Consider the following 20310-nt stretch of genomic DNA (forward strand, 5'->3'; position numbering starts at 1 on the left):
TGAGAGATATATTAACCGAGATGAAGTCGTGGTCAATATCACTTGTCTTTGGCAAAACACCTGCCAATATTTTCTGTACGTTGACCCTAAATGTAACACTCATGCCGAGAACTGATATACTTATTCCCTATAGTTACATCGTGTGACATCTCGCGGAGCGAGATTCACGTGTATTCTCTGTACTCTGGCGCCAGAGTAGGTTCCACGAGTACGTACGAAGGTGACAACCTTAGATGAACCTTGTGGAGATCACACCACTATAACATTACAGCTAAATAATTTATCATGATGATTTTAAAATGATCAAACAAACGGTCCCTGTTTATTTATAAATAGTCTAATCTTATCATGTTTTGCATACCTGAGTATTATGACCTACTTCTCAATACAGATATGTATGTATATGTACGTGTATATATAGCAGTGTCCCTATCATTGTATTAAGCCCATAACACTCCAATACCGGTCAACTCACACAAACACTTCCGTTTATATCAGCTTCAATTAAATATTATTTTAAGTGCATGGATAACTGATTTTACTCCCTGAGTGACTATTGTGTACACGAATTATTTTTTCGTCTTGATTTTTTTTTTTATAATATTATGAAATATATTTATTGATAAAAAGAGTGCGCTTTCCGCTTTGGTTTAACGATCTAACTTTCGAAGTATTTAAACAGTGCACGCGGTACAAACAGGTATGATACTATCTACACTCCACAGATAGGTGAGTTGATTGACAAGATAAAGTCATTAGTTTTAGATAGAAATGATTGACATGTCAATATATATGTAGACTTACCTTGAGTACAAAGTGACCATGGACATTCAGAGATGGACACAGCGAAATGATTGACATGTAGCATCAATCATCGGAATTAGCAGTTTCCCTGTGGTCAATGTTCTTGAATTACTCCAATGTAGCACAAACTACAAACACCTGTTAATTTCGGAACTTTAAAAAATATGTTGGTTCGCATTTATCGAACAGCAGCGACGCTCTGTCAGAGTTCAAACAACGAGAAAGAATAAACAAGTCATTGTTTAAAACGTCCACGAGTAAATAAACTTAAGGATGAGGAAAACATCTTGTTCGTTGCTACACACTGCTTGTATATAATTATAACCAAATCTTTCACTGAGCGAGTTGTGCTGTGACGATCAACAACGTCTTATCGTAGTGTCCGCGCTCGTAGATACACTAAATTTAGTCAATGAATGAAATACACCTTCTTGATATAGACAACTAACGTGGTATGTGACGTCATAGGAAATACACTTTCGTGAATGGAAATACTCGACTAATTCCGACACTTCAAATATTACATAGTTCACATTCCTAGCACGCGAGGAAACAAATATTAGCTTCTCCAGTTTACATAGCTTTCTTTTTTTTGAAGTCTAATAAATCTCTCGTCTGCTTCGATAACACATCGACAATCTATTTCAAATAATTTCAAGAATTCAAATTTGAACAATATTGTTTTGAAACCTGAGCGGAGTTTTATATGCCATAAACCTACCCGTGTAATCTGTGTTTAAGACACGTGTTCACACACATCCAATCTTATTCTAATATCTTATCTCCCCCACTCCTTCCTGTACCAGGAATGACAATTATTATTATAAAAAAAAACAAATTTCATAATCTGCGGAATACTTGTTCAATCCTTGTATTGATTTTGTGCGATCTTAGAGGTGACCAGCTTCTGGCAGTACACGTGAACTGGTGCCAAACTGAACCATCCCCACAGTCTAGTTAGTGTACGAACAGAGATGGGTTAAGGTGTGTTATGTAAATAAGTAATGGAACGGTTGGCATTCCTCGAGGGTTGGCCACCCCCCATCCGAGCATACAACAGGCACGTGCTTATGCATGACGCCATAAATGCAGCACACAGTATATATATATATCAAGGAGTCAATTAAGCATCAAAGTCAACAAGGCAGAACATCCCTGCAGGTCGGGGATCAAGAAAAGAAATTACGTGCTGTTACCCACTGCAAGTATCGAAAGAGGCGACTGATGTGGGAATTCCCTGTAGAATCGGGGGCCCTCCACTTTGGGACACAAAAGCGACCAAAATAAATCTGCTGCACCCTTCGTGGTATTTGGGATCGTTATGTTTCCCTCTGCTCCGAAGTACCTTGTATTTTTTAGCGCATTTCTTGGCAATGGCTCACGTTTGGCCTTAATGTTGAACGATCGCCCAGGTGAGGAAGGTAATTGGTTCTGTCCTTGGCCCGGTCCTTAAAATTGTAATTGTTATTCCCTGCTTAACTTTCAGCTATTTAGGGAAATTACAACAACTGGTTCACCCGTTGTCAGTATAATGTGACCCGGCGGAATGCTGTGCTGGGTGCCTTCGGCATGGTATTTCAGTTGGATACAAAATGCAGTAAGTCGGCATCAGATCCGCGCTATCACAAGGAGGCAAGTACATAAACACATGCACGCTTACACAACACACATGGATGCACGTCCTTAAATGATCTTGACTGTTTATAGGACGTTAAAAAAATAAAATCAAACCAAACTACTGGCTCTCGGGGTATATAAGTCAAATAAAATGGGTATGCCGGATGCCGGGTTCCGGAAAGTTTTCAGGCGGCTATAATAATTGTGTGCGGACAGTTGTGCTTATCCGGATAGGGTCAAGAGCGAAAAATTTAATGTTCACTCATTAGCACTGGCGTGGCACAATAACGACGGCCATAAAAAATAGGAACATCGAAATTGTTCAGAAAGTACATTTCTCGCACAGAATTTTGACGTACAGTACTAAAAATAACCCGACAAGGAAGTAACTGCATTAATATGAATCCCCCAGGACAGATCTGGAGAGTACCAGTCTAATCAACGCTGTGTTTGTTCCTCCTTTTAGCCCTAAACATGTTATTTATGTGTGTATTTTATCAGTCAGTCTTATATTAGATGACACCGCTGTAAAGCCAGTTATCGCGATCAAGTCTCGCAGGTTATCGCGGACCCTCGGCGAGAGTAGACCCACAGGGAGATGCCCGTCTTGATTCTGTCAAACAGGGTTCATGTCGCCATGTTATGATTTGGCACGACGTCAAACATTTTGCTATCTACCCGAGTATAGAGATCCCAGCGGGACTGTCATGTAGCGGAGCGTGGGTCATACAGATACCCTAACATCTGTCGGTATCACGCTAAGCAAACACTTCACTGTAGGGGACATGACATCCGATTGCCTCGCTGTCAATTATATCCTAATACACACATATTTTCATATTTATAACGTTTATTTATTACGTCACTTATATATTTTTCAAAGTCATGGTGTCTAGAAATAGAAGCACAATGATACATCTTTATCTGACACGCATTCCTGTCCAATCGAATGTTGACATAAATAAATATTATTATTCAGCAGGTGTTTTTTTTTAATACAATATGAATATGCTGAAATACGGACAATGTATTAGATTGTTAAAGAGCATAGAGATCAAATTTGTATATCAAATCTATAAAATCATCACGAATTATCAATGCATTGATGAGACTGATTGACAACGAATGACATTTTTATCAGTTTTGATGAAAATTAACAATACCCTGTCAATCATGTTGTCTCATATGATTGACAGTGGCAGATAATAAATGGGACGTAACTCTCTGGACCAATAAGTCCCCCTAGATCAACCTACCCCCATCCAGAGTTCCCCAACTTAAGGATCCCCGTACCACTGCCAAACCATGTAACTCCACTTTGGGGACTGACTTCTCAGACAATTTTACTACGTAAAACTTAGATAAATCCTTTCAGAAAAGAAAACCATACATTGCGGGACTTTTATGGAAAATAATTAAGATGAAATAAACAAAATATAATTTACAACAATGTTAAGAGTGTAAAAATTCAAAGAGGCTAGACTGGATTCTAACCCTGGACTCTAGATTGTAAAACTGTTGCTCTAACCGACAGAGCAAAAAGTCTTTTGGCCACTGACACTTGTTGAAGTAATATTCAAAACGAAATTAAGAGCGGTAACTGTATAAATATTAAAAACCACGGTGTAGTGGGACATTGATCCTTAAGGAAATTTCTTAGCTTCAGGTTTTGCCACGACTCAACAATGCTTTTCAACGGAAAATCTGAAGTTAAGGAATTTCCAAGAATGTTTGTCAAACTTGGACTTTGGTGCTCCACATTCGAAATCTGCCTTTGATCGTCGAGGTGGTACTCCCCGACACATCACAATGAAAAGAATCTTCGGCCGTCGTGGACAGATGTAGTCATATCGAACTCTACTCGATCAGAATCAGATTATGTCCAATGTCGCCAAAGAATGAAACTTCCATCGGGACTGAATCTGGTTGATCAAATTTCTAATACCTCTTCGTCCAGAATTTCAATGTACTAGATTCCTTTTGAATACCCTCTTTGAGCAGAACCAGGACGTACCAAATTTCTTCCGAACACCCTCTCGGGCAGAACCTGGATGTACCAGATTTCTTCCGAACACCCTCTGGGCTAGAACCTGGATGTACCAGTTTTCTTCCGAATATCCTCTGGGATAGAACCTGGATGTACCAGATTTCTTACGAATATCCTCTGGGATAAACCAGGACGTACCAGATTTCTTCCAAACATCCTCTGGGATAGAACATGGATGTACCAGATTTCTTACGAATATCCTCTGGGATAAACCAGGACGTACCAGATTTCTTCTAAATATCCTCTGGGATAGAAACTGGATGTACCAGATTTCTTCCGAATATTCTCTGCGCCAGAACTTGGATGTAACATATTTCTTCCGAATACCATATGGGACAGAACCTTGATGTACCAGATTACTTCTGAATATCCTCCTGCGCCAGAACCTTGATGTACCAGACCCTTTCTGAATCCCATGGACCAAAATTAGTGGATATCGTTATACTGATGTTTAATGAAAGTGCTTTACTGCTCTCCTTCAATCCAATTTTCTACGGTGTCTTGACACTATGAAAATTCAATCTGACGCTATGCAATACTATTGGATTAGATTTGACACTTTGAAATTTTGATCGGACACTACTACACTACATTACTTCTCTTCGGTTTTGATCTGACACTGGGACTTCAACCTACTATGTACAAGTCAAAAGAGAGCTTTACATCCGCTGGAGACTATGGAATTTCAATATGACGCTATGGAATTTCAGTCTAACGTTAAGGATTTTGGATCCTACCCTATGGAAAATTTTAGTCTGTCACTACGGAATTTCGATCCGACGCTATGGAAATCCAATCTAAAGCTATGAAGTTTCGATATAACATTATGGAATTTAGATCATGTACTTCAGGATTTCGATTTAACATTATAAAATTGAAATCTAATCCGATTGGATTCGATTTGACATTTTGAAAATGGAATCGGACACTATTTGATTTCGATACGACACTTCAACCTGACATGCACAAGCCAGAAGACAATACCATATCGCCGGTGACTGATACAAATACTATATTTGACAAAGGACATTATCGTGGAGACTGACCATATGAGATATATTTCCAAAACATTTGGCGTTCCTTCTTTTTTTTGGCCTATTCGGGTTATTGTGTATGTGTTTGGGGTGTGGGTTAAATGCTTAGCGTGCTTTCGCTTTGTTCCCCTCAGTTCAGTTTTAGATCTTCCGTACCTTTCGCCATTTGAAGTCAGAATTCGTACTGACATGGTGTCGTTATGTAAAATAGTTCATATAGCCATACCGTCATTTTGTCTTTTCGCTTGTTCAAATCGCTGAAACTCTTTACTTCCATAGATACCAACACAAGGTGTATTAGTTGCATTATTGTATGTGTTTCTATTTTCTAGTGCAAAGATTATTGAAGCGACACATCTCTGGAACCCGGGACTATTTCAAGTCAATAAACTTAGCTGGATATGTATGTATGGTAGACGTTTCCCAGCAGAATTACATTGCCAAACATCAATTCGTAATTTCTTCACATTTTGCACACATCTGGATACCTTACTGCCGGCAGAGCATTCGGAAGTTTGTATAAGCCAACCCTTATGTTAGTGTCATCCTTGATGATCCGGAAAAAAACCTCGGCTTACATTCGGGTACAACTATACTACATCCGGTTCTAGTACATACAATTTATTTGAACTGGGGTGTAGATCGGAATTACAGTTACAGCAAAGTGTTTTCCTATAAGATAAGTGATGTTGGTATGTATATTAATCTTGACGTGAAAAAGGTGACCAGGTACCATAGTCTAGAACTACATTGGCCGTAGACGTGACGAAGCCAAAATGTACACACATGCCACAGGTGACAGCTAACATGTCAAGTTGATGCATTAGTATACCATTTGATTCAAAATAAAATATCAAAGGAATTTTTCGAATTGTAGTGCTAGAATTCGGTTTGAATTGTGTTTGATTTCCCCACAGCTGTGTCAAGAAAAAAACGAAAATGTATGCAGGCCTGTTACATTTGTGAGGCTTTTTGTTTGTTAGTTCTGAATTATGCCTCGATTATCTCTTGATCTTTGACCCTTAATAAATTGTATAGGCTTATGCAGTTATTTATATTATTTGAGTAAGACCTATGTCCAATAATAAATCATGGTGTTCAGGTAAAATTAAATAAAGAACAACCATGCACACCTCAAAATGCAAGATTGTAAATATCAAACAGCCGGTGAACTCCATTGTCTTACACAGTTACTTCGTGCAAACAAACCCCCACCTGATACTTATTACTTATTTCATGTACTTGTAATACATAATTAGATGTGTCTTACTCTTTGGTTATCGAGATGATATTCGGAATATTTTGGTCAAATTATATCTTCTCGTCGTACCAGAGCGTAAGGGGCAGTCGGAATTAATTCCAAAATGATACTGATGTGTTTGTATTTGATTCCTTTCAGATTCATAAAATGCTGCCATCGTATACTTTGTGTGAGGCATTCGAGATACGAAGGTAAATATGTGGAGTAACAATAAGTTAAGTTCAGTATATTAACATTGACTAAACATGTTCTTAATTTGAACTTAAAAAATACATGTGTCTGTCATAGCGCTATGAAAACTCAAACTGTCACGTGAGTGTGATACTATCTTATATTATTCAACATATTTATCAATGTGACGCTTGACACTCGGCATCAAAATTAATAAGTTTGTGTCTGGAATTAAATCAATATCTCGAATGACTACGATTTTTGAACGACTGTTTCGTTAGTATAGGTTTATTCGCCACACAATAACATGTACATACATACACAAACACTAACATAGCTTTTATCATGTTGTTTCAGTGTGCTTTGGCGTCTTTGCCAATACCAATGGTAGAGGTCAAACGCCATTTTAAAGTGCTAGCATACTGAAATATCATGGCCGCATTACTTAAACTTAAACACATTGCATTCTGACAGTGGGCTACACAGGGTTGCATAGAGGGACACCTACGAACGAAAAGATGGGTTGTCACGGGGACAGCAAATCTTCCGTATCCATATAACAAGGACACCGTAGGAAAGAAACGCAATTTTACAGGGAGTGCTTTTATCAATCACACCCTATACTCATGTAGTTTGGCTAGTGTCCTCGAACATGTACTGACAATATTGCTATGACGAATTTTACAGATTTTCAAACGCCAGCATGATTTGTCATGACTGCCAATGTTCAATTCCTATACACTACATGTAACACCATCACAACAAACGGACATGTAATGAATACAATTGGTTGCAGACTGAAGAATGTCAACGTGGGAATCAGGATTGATCCACGGCCGACGCTAATGAGTATAAACGGCGTTTTACCAACCGTAGCCAAAATATATAAGACTGACGCTAAAAATAGTAAGAGTCAGACGTGGAAAATATGATCAACCAGTGCCAAAAGGCATTGGATAATAACGGAAACAAGGTAACACACAGGCAACAAAATTGACTGTATGACGCTTGATTCGGGTAGCGATCTAGCTACCTGCAGACATATTGTCGCCGTCAACAGTGACTGGTTCCATTGGACGCTTTGTACATATATATCTAACTATTGCACAACTAGGTGTATTACCACATCTTTGGCATAACTTTGTAAACAAAAAGGTATTAACGTAAGCAATACCTGTGTCGCATTCTTTAACTGCTCTTGGCCAGTAAGTAACAGGTAAACGTCATTTAAGCTTAATTACCCTTGCATGTTGTTTGCTTTCTGTGTAATCTCTCACCAAATTTCTTCTTACAGATGTAGAATTTACATATATATTTGTGTGCGCGAATACACGTGTAAGAATGTCAGCCAACCCACGTGACGTAAGTATGGAGCACAACAACGGATCGCTTATCGGACAATAATGACGGTGCAAACCAGAAAAAGCATGTTTTGGGCGCATTCCAGGACGTCAGATGACAATGCATCCGATCGCGATGCATGTGAATCAAATAGACTCACTAATTTGCGATAAAGAAGGGAGAGGCGCCGTATCTTACGGAAATACTGCCCAACCTGACGCTGTGTTACTAGGTCCCGAGGACGAGACCCATAAACAACTGCCTCGTTCCTCCCTAACCGGCTACACGCCTCCACAGACATTTGGACCTACACAATGGTCAAGTATTGACAAAAACGCTGGTAATACACGCGAACAAATAGACAAGCCATTCTACCCGGCTCTAGCTTCTATAACAACACGAGATCCTAGTCGCCAGAGCGCTTGAAATGTTTGTTTCCGTCTGACGGAAGTCTATGTGGAGTTTCACTAGAACGATGTGCCCAGCAAGTTTCTTTTCATTAACTCACGGTCTGTTTATTGACGGGTATCGACGAGGGTATCGTTATGTACTTTATCGCACTTCCTGTGTGGTCATTCACTCAAAGACGAAATTCATTGAAAATTAAACTTATAAACAACCTATATATACTCTTATCGGACCGTTGTTAGTTGTGAACACAAACTGTAAAAGGTGGAGATATATGACATTCCGATTTACCCAGCTTGGTTTTTAATCTGCCCTCGAGAATTTTAATGAATGCTAACTAAGTCGTTATCAAGGAAAACTGTAGCTATAAAAACTGTTATAGAGGGACAGACGGGAGGTTCTCCGGCACGAGCCTAGGCGAGCCCTGTCAATCCCTAGTGTCGTTGGTGTGCAGTTTGCGCACCCGATAGTGTAACGGCTTGATTGCATTTCAGATTCTTTCGTACACATGTCAATCAACTTTTGTCACCACTACGTTAATCGAGAATTGAAGAAAATAAAACTGATGTAATAAACATAGTATATGCACTCTGCGTATTTAATAATAATAATAATTCGAGGTTCTTCTATACAGCTTTATCACAATCAAGGTCGTTGGTCGTCTCAAATCGGTTTGTAAATTATTAACCGTGGTTATACATGTAACACATATATTTACATGGCATGAAATATCCGGTATGACGTTTTTCCTGTATATACGAGATATATACCCGGTATGACGAGAGATATACCCGATTTGACGAGATATATACCCGGTATGACGAGATATGTACCCGGTATGACGAGATATATACCCGGTATGACGAAATATATACACGGTATGACGAGATATGTACCCGGTATGACGAGATATGTACCCGGTATGACGAGATATATACACGGTATGACGAGATATGTACCCGGTATGACGAGATATATACCTGATTTGACGAGATATATACCCGTTATGACGAGATATATACACGGTATGACGAGATATGTGCCCGGTATGACGAGATATATACCCGGTATGACGAGATATATACTCGATTTGACGAGATATTTACCCGGTATGACGAGATATATACCCGGTATGACGAGATATATACCCGATTTGACGAGATATATACCCGGTATGACGAGATATATACCCGGTATGACTAGATATATACCCGGTATGACGAGATTTATACCTGATTTGACGAGATATATACCCGTTATGACGAGATATATACACGGTATGACGAGATATATACCCGGTATGACGAGATATTTACCCGGTAAGACGAAATATGTACCCGGTATGACGAGATATATAGATCTACCCGGTATGACGAGATATATACACGGTATGACAAGATATGTACCCGATTTGACGAGATATATACCCGGTACGACGAGATATATACCCGATTTGACGAGATATATACCCGGTATGACGAAATATATACCCGGTATGACGAGATATAAACCCGGTATGACAAGATATGACCCGATTTGACGAGATATATACCCGGTACGACGAGATATATACCCGATTTGACGAGATATATACCCGGTATGACGAGATATATAGATCTACCCGGTATGACGAGATATATAAATCTACCCGGTATGACGAGATATATACACGGTATGACGAGATATATACCCGGTATGACGAGATATGTACCCGATTTGATGAGATATATACCCGATATGACGAGATATATACCCGATTTGACGAGATATATACCCGATATGACGAGATATATACCCGGTATGACGAGATATGTACCCGGTATGACGAGATATATAGATCTACACGGTACGACGAGATATATACCCGATATGACGAGATGTATACCCGGTATGGCGAGATATATACCCGGTATGACGAGATTTATAACCGGTATGACTTGATATATACCAGGTTTGACGAGACGCCTATGTTTATTGCGATTGCAATGCAAACACGTGTTGTAAATAACGTTTGAAATACAACCACGTGAAGTGTCAACAATCTTCAAATATCTTGAGCACACTCCCATATGAAAGATACACCTTGTGGTCAAAATATATGGCCAAAACAATACTTGGTACCTGCATACAATAGGCGCTCATGCACACTTATCACTCGGTAATCGGAGTATGATAAATTGATTACGACAAAAAAATGCAAGGCTTTTCATCATAAACATAGCTCTATATGAATAATTGCACCAGAATAACTTTGCACCTCTATTTAAACATCCCTCCAAAAAATAAAAACCAAAACGAAAGCTACAGGATTCTTTTCTTTCGTTTTTAAAACATGTCAGATTTTCATGGCAAACCGGTCTGACCGATTTATGAACTGACTATTATCATGTAGCGTCGTTATAAAAATATTGCACTCCACCACGTATAGAATACGTGATAACCCGGGAACAGATTTAAAAACTTTGTTTTGTTATTATGGTTGTTTAATGTATTTGTCTATGCCACACGAAAACGCTTATTGAGTTTATAAATATTACACAAGTACTTTAGTTGTAAACTTCCGTATTCTGAAGTAGCCTGTATGTGTGTGGGGTGTGACGACGTCGATACATTGACACTTGTCGGGGTCGTGTCAGTCCGGAGATCGTCGGGCAGACGTGATGATGGTCTCCGGTCCGTATCCGGTTCTAATCTTATTATTTTTTTCAAGATTGGGCGAATGTTTTACCACGCCCGCTCCCCAATCTAAACGCCATATAGACCTATGTGTATTATGCTCCTTCAACACATAATTAATCATGACAGACTATAAATGGGAAGTCAAGTGGATTTTTGGTTCTTACGTAGGGGTTTTCTAATCAAATTACAAACACGTTATTATTCGAAGGTATATTTGTGCCTATATTTGTCCTTTTTGTTAATTTCGTTGACAATAACATGGGTTGATACTTATTTGAATTCATTGTAAATTCGCACAAACATATTTGTTTCCTACTTGAAACAGATTTTAATTTCTTTCATTATCATTAGACAGCGGTATTCTGCTTCGACACTCTGTACACACACCCAAACGTAGGGTTTTGTTTTAGTTTTAATAATGTTTAACCTAGATAAACTCGATTGAGTTTAATATATAGTGATTAAATAACTATAATGATAGTTTGTTTGTTTGTTTGCTTGTGTTTTACGTCCTAATTACAGCTATGGTCATTCAAGGACGTGACAGGTTTTGGTGGTGCAGGAAAGCCGGAGTGCCCGGAGAAAAAACATCGACCTTCGGTTAATACCTGGCGACTTCCCCACGTGGTCCTGGAACCCGCGACCCAGTTAAATAATTGTTGAATACTAGTATAGATCAATGATCGCCGATCATCCTTATATACTGTACACTTGTATCTTCTGCTGCCTTTTACAATACTCTATTTTTAAGAATGTCTCATTTATTGTTAACATCATGTATTACCATGAAATATATTACGTGCTGCATTCATAAATATCGATTGGTTTTAATTATTTGAGAAATACTTTAAAACCGTATTTTTTAAAAGTACAATAAAATGCTACCGAGCAGATCGTTGTTCTAAATATTCATTTTTTTCCCATTTCGTTCAGCTTCACAGCTCGTTCGTGCACAAATTCACTTGCATTATATAAACATTCGAACCATGACCCTCCAAACTCACGACGGACCCCCTATTCTACCAGCACAGTTGTCGGCAGTCGCCCCAATCAAGATTGTGTAATTAAGATGTACAACTTCAACTGTGTAAATATTTGCGAATTCGCCTTTATCACAATTCAGTGCAAAAAAAGCCAAACCGATTATCAATGACCTACAATTTAATTACTTTGTCCCATTTGTCCCCATGTCCTCGACTGACAGCGACCGTAAACATTACGATTTCTCCGTCCTTCGTGCTGGTATTGACTCCCGTTATCGGAGCCATTTGTGTCGTTCCGGGCGATCAAGACCTCAGGTACCGCTTCTGATACAGAGGTATTGGATGCAGCGGCTGGACAAGGCGCTCAAAGCATTGTTAGCTTGACCTCAGACTGTTACTATTGTATCTCAATTTTATTATTTAATAACAATCAAAAATTAATTCCGGTAGAAATTCATAATACAATCTTAACTTTTATAAAATATATATGAAATATGCAATTTTAAATTGTGTCATCAGCGTTTAAAAGAAATTATACTGTAAATCTAATTTATTTTTTTACAAATTATTGAAGACGACTAGACTTTGATATAAAACAAAGATATATGGCAGAAAAAAATGGAGAGTCGTTGCCTTTGGCAGTAAACTACGCGGGAGGTTGGTAACATTTAACAATCGTAACTATTAATCTGTTTATTGGATTCACAGCAATTATTGCGTACGCTAGAATTTACAATAGCATTTATCAGAAACTACATCGTAGAAATTAAAGTTACACATGTACAAGGGTTTTCTGATTTATTTTTTAAAAATTACGTCCAAGGTATTTTGTAATAAAACAGTGTTTGGAAATATATGGATGAGAAAATGGTCAAATACATTTAAAAAAAAAAAATACATAAATTGTGAACGTACTTATTTTAGTGCATTCGAATTTAAGCGCATTACCGAATTTGAACAGATCTTCAATTGGCGCCTTTATAATTGAGCGCAAAATTTTAAACGCGAAAAACGGTATTATACTTCTTTATCGTCGTTTGAACAGAATCTCAGATTCTAAATAAGATCATATTACGCAAAAGAGTCAATGGTGCACATACCTTCTAGACGTTTCAAAAAACTTTAAATGTCACAGATTACGTTAAGAAAATAGAAACTTACAAACACAATATGCAGATACTGTGATACCGTCGCTGCAGATCGGTTATCCAAATTGAGGGTCATTTAGTGGATACGTGAAGTACGTCGTTTTGTATATGTACTGGTGATAATAACAAGAAAGTTTTGTTTTTAAATCGTGACTGAAAGAAAACTTAAATACACAAATATCAAATATATGTGGGAACATAAGTTATCAAACGTGTGTCTGTATGTAACGTTATCAAACGTGTGTCTGTATGTAACGTTATTAAACGTGTGTCTGTATGTAACATTATCAAACGTGTGTCTGTATGTAACGTTATCAAACGTGTGTCTGTATGTAACATTATCAAACGTGTGTCTGTATGTAACATTATCAAACGTGTGTCTGTATGTAACATTATCAAACGTGTGTCTGTATGTAACATTATCAAACGTGTGTCTGTATGTAACATTATCAAACGTGTGTCTGTATGTAACATTATCAAACGTGTGTCTGTATGTAACATTATCAAACGTGTGTCTGTATGTAACATTATCAAACGTGTGTCTGTATGTAACATTATCAAACGTGTGTCTGTATGTAACATTATCAAACGTGTGTCTGTATGTAACATTATCAAACGTGTGTCTGTATGTAACATTATCAAACGTGTGTCTGTATGTAACATTATCAAACGTGTGTCTGTATGTAACATTATCAAACGTGTGTCTGTATGTAACGTTATCAAACGTGTGTCTGTATGTAACATTATCAAACGTGTGTCTGTATGTAACATTATCAAACGTGTGTCTGTATGTAACATTATCAAACGTGTGTCTGTATGTAACATTATCAAACGTGTGTCTGTATGTAACATTATCAAACGTGTGTCTGTATGTAACATTATCAAACGTGTGTCTGTATGTAACATTATCAAACGTGTGTCTGTATGTAACATTATCAAACGTGTGTCTGTATGTAACATTATCAAACGTGTGTCTGTATGTAACATTATCAAACGTGTGTCTGTATGTAACATTATCAAACGTGTGTCTGTATGTAACATTATCAAACGTGTGTCTGTATGTAACATTATCAAACGTGTGTCTGTATGTAACATTATCAAACGTGTGTCTGTATGTAACATTATCAAACGTGTGTCTGTATGTAACATTATCAAACGTGTGTCTGTATGTAACATTATCAAACGTGTGTCTGTATGTAACATTATCAAACGTGTGTCTGTATGTAACATTATCAAACGTGTGTCTGTATGTAACATTATCAAACGTGTGTCTGTATGTAACATTATCAAACGTGTGTCTGTATGTAACATTATCAAACGTGTGTCTGTATGTAACATTATCAAACGTGTGTCTGTATGTAACATTATCAAACGTGTGTCTGTATGTAACATTATCAAACGTGTGTCTGTATGTAACGTTATCAAACGTGTGTCTGTATGTAACATTATCAAACGTGTGTCTGTATGTAACATTATCAAACGTGTGTCTGTATGTAACATTATCAAACGTGTGTCTGTATGTAACATTATCAAACGTGTGTCTGTATGTAACATTATCAAACGTGTGTCTGTATGTAACATTATCAAACGTGTGTCTGTATGTAACATTATCAAACGTGTGTCTGTATGTAACATTATCAAACGTGTGTCAGTATGTAACGTTATCAAACGTGTGTCAGTATGTAACATTATCAAACGTGTGTCAGTATGTAACGTTATCAAACGTGTGTCAGTATGTAACGTTATCAAATGTTTGTCAGTAAGTAACATTATAAAACGTGTGTCAGTATGTAACGCTATCAAACGTGTGTCAGTATGTAACATTATCAAACGTGTGTCTGTATGTAACATTATCAAACGTGTGTCTGTATGTAACATTATCAAACATGTGTCTGTATGTAACGTTATCAAACGTGTGTCTGTATGTAACGTTATCAAACGTGTGTCAGTATGTAACATTATCAAACGTGTGTCTGTATACAACATTATCAAACGTTTGTCTGTATGTAACATTATCAAAACGTGTGTCTGTCTGTAACGTTATAAAACGTGTGTCTGTATGTAACATTATCAAACGTTTGTCAGTATGTAACATTATCAAACGTGTGTCTGTATGTAACATTATCAAACGTGTGTCAGTAAGTAACATCATCAAACGTGTGTCTGTATGTAACGTTATCGAACGTGTGTCAGTAAGTAACATTATCAAACGTGTGTCAGTATGTAACGCTATCAAACGTGTGTCTGTATGTAACGTTATCAAACGTGTGTCAGTATGTAACATTATCAAACGTGTGTCAGTAAGTAACATTATCAAACGTGTGTCTGTATGTAACGTTATAAAACGTGTGTCTGTATGTAACATTATAAAACGTGTGTCTGTATGTAACGTTATCAAACATGTGTTTGTAAGTAACTTTATCAAACGTGTGTCAGTATGTAACATTATCAAACGTGTGTCTGTATACAACATTATCAAACGTTTGTCTGTATGTAACATTATCAAAACGTGTGTCTGTCTGTAACGTTATAAAACGTGTGTCTGTATGTAACATTATCAAACGTTTGTCTGTATGTAACGTTATCAAATGCGTTTCAGTAATTAACGTTATCAAACGTGTGTCAGTAAGTAACGTTATCAAATGTATGTCAGTATGTAACGTTATCAAATGATTGTCAGTAAGTAACGTTATCAAACGTGTGTCTGTATGTAACGTTATCAAACGTGTGTCAGTATGTAACATTATCAAACGTGTGTCTGTATACAACATTATCAAACGTTTGTCTGTATGTAACATTATCAAAACGTGTGTCTGTCTGTAACGTTATAAAACGTGTGTCTGTATGTAACATTATCAAACGTTTGTCTGTATGTAACGTTATCAAATGCGTTTCAGTAATTAACGTTATCAAACGTGTGTCAGTAAGTAACGTTATCAAATGTATGTCAGTATGTAACGTTATCAAATGATTGTCAGTAAGTAACGTTATCAAACGTGTGTCTGTATGTAACGCTATCAAACGTGTGTCAGTATGTAACATTATCAAACGTGTGTCTGTATACAACATTATCAAACGTTTGTCTGTATGTAACATTATCAAAACGTGTGTCTGTCTGTAACGTTATAAAACGTGTGTCTGTATGTAACATTATCAAACGTTTGTCTGTATGTAACGTTATCAAATGTTTGTCAGTAATTAACGTTATCAAACGTGTGTCAGCAAGTAACGTTATCAAACAGATGTCATTATGTAACCTTATCAAATGATTGTCAGTAAGTAACGTTATCAAACGTGTGTCTGTATGTAACATTATCAAACGTTTGTCTGTATGTAATTTTATCAAACGTTTGTCTGTATGTAACGTTATCAAACGTGTGTCAGTAAGTAACGTTATCAAACGTGTGTCAGTATGTAACGTTATCAAATATTTGTCAGTAAGTAACGTTATCAAACGTGTGTATTTATGTAACATTATCAAACGTGTGTCTGTATGTAACGTTATCAAACGTGTGTCTATAAGTAACGTTATAAACGTGTGTCTGTATGTAACATTATCAAACGTTTGTCTGTATGTAACGTTATCAAATGCGTTTCAGTAATTAACGTTATCAAACGTGTGTCAGTAAGTAACGTTATCAAACGTATGTCAGTATGTAACGTTATCAAATGATTGTCAGTAAGTAACGTTATCAAACGTGTGTCTGTATGTAACGCTATCAAACGTGTGTCAGTATGTAACATTATCAAACGTGTGTCTGTATACAACATTATCAAACGTTTGTCTGTATGTAACATTATCAAAACGTGTGTCTGTCTGTAACGTAATAAAACGTGTGTCTGTATATAACATTATCAAACGTTTGTCTGTATGTAACGTTATCAAATGTGTGTCAGTAATTAACGTTATCAAACGTGTGTCAGTAAGTAACGTTATCAAACGTATGTCATTATGTAACGTTATCAAATGATTGTCAGTAAGTAACGTTATCAAATGTTTGTCAGTAAGTAACGCTATCAAATGTTTGTCAGTAAGTAACGTTATCAAACGTGTGTCTGTATGTAACATTATCAAACGTGTGTCAGTAAGTAACGTTATCAAATGTTTGTCAGTAAATAACGTTATCAAACGTGTGTATTTATGTAACATTATCAAACGTGTGTCAGTATGTAACGTTATCAAAGGTGTGTCTGTAAGTAACGGTATGAAACGTGTGTCAGTAAGTAACGTTATCAGACGTTTGTCACTAAGTAATGTTATCGAACGTGTGTCAGTAAGTAACGTTATCAAACGTGTCTCAGTATGTAACGTTATCAAACGTGTGTCATTAAGTAACGTTATCAAACGTGTGTCAGTATGTAACATTATCAAACGTGTGTCTGTAGGTAACATTATCAAACGTGTGTCTGTATGTAACAATATCAAACGTGTGTCAGTATGTAACATTATCAAACGTGTGTCTGTATGTAACAATATCAAACGTGTGTCAGTATGTAACATGTTCAAACGTGTGTCTGTATGTAACGTTATCAAAAGTGTGTCAGTATGTAACATTATCAAACGTGTGTCTGTGTGTAACGTTATCAAACGTGTGTCAGTATGTAACGCTATCAAATGTTTGTCAGTAAGTAACGTTATCAAACTTGTGTCAGTAAGTAACATTATCAAACGTTTGTCTGTATGTAACATTATTAAAACGTGTGTCTGTCTGTAACGTTATAAAACGTGTGTCTGTATGTAACATTATCAAACATGTGTCTGTATGTAACATTATCAAACGTGTGTGTCAGTATGAAACATTATCAAACGTGTGTCTGTGTGTAACGTTATCAAACGTGTGTCAGTAAGTAACGTTATCAAACGTGTCTCAGTATGTAACATTATCAAACGTGTGTCTGTATGTAACATAATCAAGCGTGTGTCTGTATGTAACATTATCAAACGTGTGTCAGTATGTAACGTTATCAAAGGTTTGTCAGTAAGTAACGTTATCAAACGTGTGTATTTATGTAACATTATCAAACGTGTGTCTGTATGTAACATTATCAAACGTGTGTCTGTATGTAACATAATCAAGCGTGTGTCTGTATGTAACATTATCAAACGTGTGTCTGTAGGTAACAATATCAAACGTGTGTCAGTATGTAACATTTTCAAACGTGTGTCTGTATGTAACGTTATCAAACGTGTGTCTGTAGGTAACATTATCAAACGTGTGTCTGTATGTAATGTTATCAAACGTGTGTCAGTATGTAATATTATCAAACGTGTGTCTGTATGTAACATTATCAAACGTGTCAGTATGTAACATTTTCAAACGTGTGTCAGTAATTAACATTATCAAACGTGTGTCTGTAAGTAAGGTTATCAAACGTGTGTCAATAAGTAACGTTATCAAACGTGTGTCAGTATGTAACGTTATCAAACGTGTGTCTGTATGTAACATTATCAAACGTGTGTCTGTATGTAACATTATCAAACGTGTGTGTCAGTATGTAACATTATCAAATGTGTGTCTGTATGTAACATTATCAAACGTGTGTGTCTGTATGTAACATTATCAAACGTGTGTTTATATGTAACGTTATCAAACGTGTGTCAGTCTGTAACGTTATCAAACGTGTGTCAGTATGTAACGTTATCAAATGTTTGTCAGTAAGTAACGTTATCAAACCTGTGTCTGTATGTAACGCTATCAAATGTTTGTCAGTAAGTAACGTTATCAAACGTGTGTCTGTATGTAACATTATCAAACGTGTGTCTGTTTGTAACATAATCAAACGTGTGTCTGTATGTAACATTATCAAACGTGTGTCTGTATACAACATTATCAAACGTTTGTCTGTATGTAACATTATAAAAACGTGTGTCTGTCTGTAACGTTATAAAACGTGTGTCTGTATGTAACATTATCAAACGTGTGTCTGTATGTAACGCTATCAAGTGTTTGTCAGTACGTAACGTTATCAAACGTGTGTCTGTATGTAACGTTATCAAACGTGTCTCAGTAAATAACATTATCAAACGTGTGTCTGTATGTAAAGGTATCAAACGTGTGTCTGTATGTCACGTTATCAAATGTGTGTCAGTATGAAACGTTTTCAAACGTGTGTCAGTATGTAACATTATAAAACGTGTGTCTGTATGTAACATTATCAAACGTGTGTCAGTAAGTAACATTATCAAACGTGTGTGTCAGTAAGTAACATTATCAAACGTGTGTCAGTAAGTAACGTTTCAAACGTGTGTTGTATGTAACGTTATCAAACGTTTGTCTGTATGTTATTTTATCAAACGTGTGTCTGTATGTCACGTTATCAAATGTGTGTCATTATGAAACGTTTTCAAACGTGTGTCAGTATGTAAAATTATCAAACGTGTGTCTGTATACAACATTATCAAACGTTTGTCTGGATGAAATATTATCAAACGTGTGTCAGTAAATAACATTATCAAACGTGTGTCTATATGTAACGCTATCAAATATTTGTCAGTAAGTAACGTTATCAGACGTTTGTCACTAAGTAATGTTATCGAACGTGTGTCAGTAAGTAACGTTATCAAACGTGTGTCTGTATGTAACGTTATCAAACGTGTGTCTGTATGTAACGCTTTCAAACGTGTGTCAGTATGTAACATTATCAAACGTGTGTCTGTATGTAACGTTATAAAACGTGTGTCAGTATGTAACGTTATCGAACGTGTGTCTGTATGTAACGTTATTGAACGTGTGTCAGTAAGTAACGTTATCAAACGTGTGTCAGTATGTAACATTATCAAATGTGTGTCTGTATGTAACGTTACCAAACGTGTGTT

At 36.7% G+C, this 20310-nt stretch overlaps 1 protein-coding gene across 1 annotated transcript in view; it reads right to left on the minus strand.

Annotated features, from left to right (window-relative positions):
* LOC110453963 (fibroblast growth factor 18-like) overlaps window positions 1-1536 on the minus strand; it is a 55900-nt gene extending 54364 nt beyond the window's left edge. Inside the window, exon 1 of the mRNA XM_021503222.1 lies at window positions 805-1536. Within this exon, the coding sequence (XP_021358897.1) occupies window positions 805-830 (26 nt within the window). The 5' untranslated portion in view covers window positions 831-1536. The remainder of the gene's footprint in view (window positions 1-804) is intronic.
* Between the last annotated feature and the right edge of the window lie 18774 nt (window positions 1537-20310).

This window comes from Mizuhopecten yessoensis, unplaced genomic scaffold (assembly GCF_002113885.1).
Source record: "Mizuhopecten yessoensis strain PY_sf001 unplaced genomic scaffold, ASM211388v2 scaffold7551, whole genome shotgun sequence".
In the NCBI taxonomy this organism is placed as follows: Eukaryota; Metazoa; Mollusca; class Bivalvia; order Pectinida; family Pectinidae; genus Mizuhopecten; species Mizuhopecten yessoensis.